Here is a 5,500-nt window from a genome sequence, read left to right as displayed (position 1 = left end):
CCATCTACCCCTAACCAAGCCAAGAGTCAAAGTCAAAGTCAACTTCCAGTTGACCCGAATCGCCGAGTTGGCTCGCCAAATCGTCGAGTCCCTATCCATTCGATTGACCATAATCCCGTCTCTACTTGTCGAGTTAGGCATTGACTCGACGAGTTTTCCTTCTAAACTGATGTCCAATAGTCCTTCATCCTACTCGCCGAGTTGTATGAACAACTCGTCGAGTTCATCTTCATCCGAAGAACATTCTATGCTAAGACTCGTCGAGTTGTATGAACAACTCGCCGAGTCTGTTCTTGAGGCAAGAAGATTTCCTTGGACTCGCCGAGTCAGGGCATTGACTCGCCGAGTTCCTCCATGAGTGAGTCTGGCTTCCGACTCACTGAGTCACCCCCCATGACTCACGACCCCACTCAGCAAACACGAAAAGAGGAAAACTCGGGGACTCGCGACTCGAATCGCCGAGTCAGATGAACGACTCGCCGAGTCTTTCACATGCAATTACTATATACTCGATTTTGCTTGAGTCCAGCTCATGCCATACATAGATCTGAGTTTTTAGGGCTTGATTAACACGTAAAGTTTCTAACTTTACGTGTAAATAAACACCAATGAAGGTTTTAGGGCTCAAAATGCACTAAAAGAGTAGATCTAGGGCTTTCATGCAATATGGCTCCATAAAGGCAGTAGATCCGACCTCCTGGAGCTTAATCATGCCTAGATCTAAAGGTTAATCAACTTATCATAAACCCTAATTCATAATCAAGATTGGAAATGGCTCAAGAAGGACTTTAGTGGAGCTCTAAGGGACCCTTAGCATTAAAACATAAGGAAACTGAGTTATACCTCAAGGAATCTCTGAAATAACACCAAGATGCTTGGCCTCCTTCTTCTCCTCTTGATCTACTCTCCTTTTTCTCTAAAAATCTTCAAGAAATCACACCAAAACACTTCAATCTCACAAGGAACGAGGTTAGGATGATATAGGGAGCTCTGAGGGTGAAGGGGGCGAGCTTGGGGGCGCATATGATGGTTTAAATAGGGTGCAAACCCTTGAAATTAGGGTTTCATCAGACATCGGGGACTCGCCGAGTCCAGAATATGGACTCGCCGAGTCGCCAACTTAAACGTGCTCATATCCCGGCTCTACTCGGTGAGTCGGGCCTACAACTCGCCGAGTCCAATGCTAAAAATGCAAAATACTTAGATAAATTTTTCATACCAGGAACTAGGTGCTACAGCTTAAACCCACATACATTATTTTGGAATTTGTGGTATTATATGCTCAACATTGTAATATGTAATCGTAAGACACATTATCGCCAAACCACAATTGTTCATAATCTAATTATACATAGGGAGTAAGACAACTAGTTGGAATAACATGTAGTGTGCCTAAAATTATTTGTTGCACGCGAGTGAATCTTAATTATGTTTAGGTAATTAATTGGAATTTAAGGGAAGAAAAACGTGTTTTTCCAACTATATGAACAATTAAACCGGAAGTATCTTGTTTTCTCATTCATAGTATTTGTTTTAACAACCTTTTGCAACGTAAAGTTTCTATCTATTTAGTTTAGATTTGGTTTAATTTTATTTCGTGACAATTGCAAGTAGTACTTTTTCCAATGACTATATTAACATAAAGTTTAACCACAAACTCCTCGTACATTTGACCCTTACTTACCCTAGCTATCTAGTGAGTTTTTAAGGTTATTTTTAATTGAGACTACAACCTCGGTCATGCATGCTTTTGTAATTACGATTACTATGATTTTCGTTTAGATCACTTAGGCTAAAAAACAACCTACCTTCAGTTCATTTTTATGACACACATTGTTGTATTGAGTTGAACGCGAAACTTAGATAAATCATTACTTTCTCACACAAAATCAGATTTAAACATTCTTTATATCCATGTGTTCCTGATCACGACTACTATAAACAAAAGTGTAATTTCTTAAACAAATTAAAAGAAAAAGAAAAGAAAGATATTATCTAGGTACGCCGTTGACGGAACATGCATCATATCCTGCAAACTGACCCCACCACCGACCTTTACCCCACCCCCAGAAACCTAGAAAACGAAAAGAAGATCATCAAATCTCAATCAATATCAATCCCACAGAGACTTCGAGTCAAGAAAAAACTTTGCACAGAGATCGGAGCTCGAGGAAATCTCCATTAATGGCTGCTTCCTATGATCATATGAGCTTCGAAATTTGTTTTCAATACTCAAGCCATTCGCCGACCACCTCTGAAATGACGGTTTATATATGTGATGCGGTGTCATGCTATACTGTACCATTTTTGTCGTAAAGCAAAAAGCGAGAATAATCCCTTTATGGCGTAGGGTTTATGCAATTTTTCGTATAATTTATTCCTAGATTGAGTTTCACGCTTGTAAAGCTCTCATTCCTACTCAGATTTTGGTGTTTATCTTCTGATTGAAGCAAATCTGCACACATACTTTTGCTCTTTATCTATACTTGTATTTTCAGTCGGTATTATCTGAAAACGGATTGCTATCCGGAAATTAGAAAGTGAAGATGCCATTGACGTGGTAGTGAAGCAGTCACTGAACTTGAAGAAAAAAACAAAAATGGAGGAGATTGGGAGACCGAAATCATGGACGGAGGAGCTAGCGAGTCTCGTGGAGGACACCGGAATACGATACACCGGTGACGATCACACTCTCAGTGGCCTCTCAACGCCGTCGTTTGAGTTGAAATCCGCGATGGAAGGGGAAAGAGTGGAATCCGAATCCGAGAGCCTTAAGGATCAAATGAAAGGGTTCGTGAAAGCTTGGGGAGAAATAGCGATTGAATTAGGGAAAGGTTGTAAGGATGTAGTTTTACAGAGTGTATTAACCGATGATTCTTACATAGTGAAAAAAACGAAAGGGCCGTGTCGAGTGGTTGCCGGAAAATTGAGTGTTTTGAATGATTTTCTGCCGGAGGATCGTCATCCCGTTCATGCTTGGCCAGTGATTTTATCCGTTTTCCTCGTCGCTCTCTCAGGTAATTCGACTTTAACTCCATTAAAACATCAGAATAAGTTTTCCCCTTTCCGATTCACATTCTTCTTATCTCCTGCAGTTCTGAGTTTGAACATTAAACACGAAAACACTCCGATTCCACTTGTTCAATCACATCCTCCTAGCGCAAATCGGATACTACTTCCCGATGGTAGAAACATCTCATATCATGAACAAGGAGTTCCTGCCGACAAAGCTAGATATTCACTAATCGCACCTCACGCCTTTCTCTCTTCTCGTCTTTCAGGTAGAAATCACTACTAAACTACTGCTTCTCACGTTCTTGTAATCAGATAAACAAAAACCATGAATGTTGCAAAGAACTAAAGATACTCTCGTTTTACAGGAATCCCAGGCATCAAATCGTCACTCCTGGAAGAATTCGGTGTTCGATTAGTAACTTATGATCTTCCTGGATTTGGGGAAAGCGATCCACACCCAAATCGGACTCTTCACTCATCAGCCATGGATCTTCTACACTTAACAGAAGCTCTTGAAATCAACAAATTCTGGGTGTTTGGGTATTCTAGTGGCGCTATCCACACTTGGGCAGCTCTAAAGCACATACCTTCTAAAATCGCAGGTAACTTTACTGTTCACAATCTAAACCTTTATAAAAACTTCACATATTTAATGATTTATGGATGATGATTATATACAGGGGCAGCTATGTTTGCACCAATGGTTAATCCATATGACCCTGGTATGACAAAAGAAGAAAGATCAGGAATTTGGGAGAAATGGACACGAAGAAGGAAACTTATGTTCTTTTTTGCTCGAAGATTTCCAAGATTTCTTAAATTCTTTTACAGAAGAACTTTTCTATCTGGGAAACATGGCCCAATTGATAAATGGTTGTCTTTATCTCTTTCAGACAAGGTGAGAGTTTTCCAATTAGAAAAATTTCAGCTTTTTAAAGTTTTGTGAAGTTTAGTTTGACTTTCTTGATTTAAACAGGATCAAGATTTGACCAAAGATCCGGGTTTTGAAGAGTTTTGGAGAAGGGATGTGGAGGAGTCGATTAGGCAAGGAAATGTGAAACCTTTTATAGAGGAAGCTGTTTTACAGGTGTCGAATTGGGGGTTTAGTTTGAGGGATTTACAAGTTGAAAAGAAATGCAAGGAGAGAGGATTGTTTGATTGGTTTAAAAACCAGTTTATGTTTTTGTCTAATGAAGTGGAATGTGAATTGGTGGGATTTCTTGATCCGATTCATATATGGCAGGTTTGTGATTGTGATTTTTTTTTTCTTTTTTTGGAATATGATTTTGAGAAGTTTGTTTTGGTTTTGTGAAAAATGAAAATAGGGAATGGAGGATTTGGTGGTGCCAAGTGTGATGAGTGAGTATGTGACACGTGTCATACCAAGTGCTATTGTGCATAAAGTAGCAAATGAAGGACATTTTTCCTACTTTTACTTGTGTGATGAATGTCATAGAATGATACTTTCGACTCTTTTTGGAGAAGTCTATGATCATCAAGATCCTTTAGAAAGGAGTGTAGAAGAAGAATTAAAACATTTTGATTACAAAAGTATAGTTTAAGAAAGGTAGAGAGCATTACATTAGTTGTTTCTAATAGGTTAAGAGAGGTTTATGTTTTGCAAGAAGAAAGGGTTTGTGTTCTTGTTCATGTGTTAACAAACTATACATCTGTTTTGACGATGTTAATCTAATACATGTAGGTGAAAGTCTAAATTACAAATACAAGGTTGTTTTAGCATGGTTTAAAGTTTTAAAGCTAATGTTTATTTTGTGTCTTATTGCATCTTGAGGGTTTAACCCATGCGATGAAATTTCTGGAATATGTAATCGTTTTGGGAATTTTATCAAGTAACAAACGGTGTTTTGTAACTTTTAACTCTCATCATAAATGTATTACACGTTTAGAATTTTCTGAAAGTTGATATCTTAATGCATTCCTTCAATCAAAATTCAAAAACTTGTTTGAACTTGATTAGTAGAATTAGGTTTTGTTAATAACTAATACTAATACTGATTTGAACACTGGATCATTCCTATTTTTATGAAAGAGAATGAATTTTTTATTGAAGGACCAGAAAAGAAAAAAAAATGAACAAAAAATGAAAGAGTCAAAAATAGCGGCATTTGCTAGCAACAAGGTAATGGAAAGAGCCAAAACCAAAAATAATGAAAAAGAAAACCATGATTTGTAAGGGGGATTTTGAAATTACTTATGATTCAGTCTCGTGAGATTTTCTTACAAGTTGATGCATTTTATGGGATTCGGTCCTAGCTGGATTTCTTGGATCAAAGCTTGCTTTGTTTCGGTATTTATTATTTTTTGCTCAGTGCTTACCGTGCTCTTTCGGTATTTATTATTTTTTGCTCTCTAAGATGCCAATTAAAGTTGTTGAGTTTATCGAGTCTTCTAGAGCTTCTTTTGGGAGGCCGATCAATATGAAAAATGTATTTCATGGTTTAAATGGAAGCAGATTTTAGTCTCT

The 5,500-nt window shown here is 37.9% G+C and overlaps 1 protein-coding gene across 1 annotated transcript; it reads left to right on the top strand.

Annotated features, from left to right (window-relative positions):
- Positions 1 to 2,107: 2,107 nt before the first annotated feature.
- On the top strand, positions 2,108 to 4,772 carry LOC111893078 (uncharacterized). Its single transcript, XM_023889153.3, has 6 exons — positions 2,108 to 3,017; positions 3,096 to 3,281; positions 3,381 to 3,617; positions 3,696 to 3,913; positions 3,992 to 4,258; positions 4,341 to 4,772. The coding sequence occupies exons 1-6, from the start codon at positions 2,600 to 2,602 to the stop codon at positions 4,575 to 4,577; spliced, it is 1,563 nt and encodes a 520-aa protein (XP_023744921.1). The 5' UTR covers positions 2,108 to 2,599; the 3' UTR covers positions 4,578 to 4,772.
- The last annotated feature ends 728 nt before the right edge of the window (positions 4,773 to 5,500 follow it).

The sequence above is a fragment of the Lactuca sativa genome, chromosome 6 (assembly GCF_002870075.4).
Source record: "Lactuca sativa cultivar Salinas chromosome 6, Lsat_Salinas_v11, whole genome shotgun sequence".
Lineage (NCBI taxonomy): Eukaryota > Viridiplantae > Streptophyta > Magnoliopsida > Asterales > Asteraceae > Lactuca > Lactuca sativa.
Note: the sequence above shows the minus strand (reverse complement) of the source record. Positions and strands in the feature narration are given on the sequence as shown.

What these genes read in the sequence shown, in the direction of transcription:
- LOC111893078 (XM_023889153.3), top strand. Translation starts at nt 2,600, where the DNA reads ATGGAGGAGATTGGGAGACCGAAATCATGGACGGAGGAGCTAGCGAGT. An exon ending in TTTCCTCGTCGCTCTCTCAG is followed by an intron (nt 3,018 to 3,095) that starts GTAATTCGACTT and finishes TATCTCCTGCAG; the next exon opens with TTCTGAGTTTGAACATTAAA. An exon ending in TCTCTCTTCTCGTCTTTCAG is followed by an intron (nt 3,282 to 3,380) that starts GTAGAAATCACT and finishes CTCGTTTTACAG; the next exon opens with GAATCCCAGGCATCAAATCG.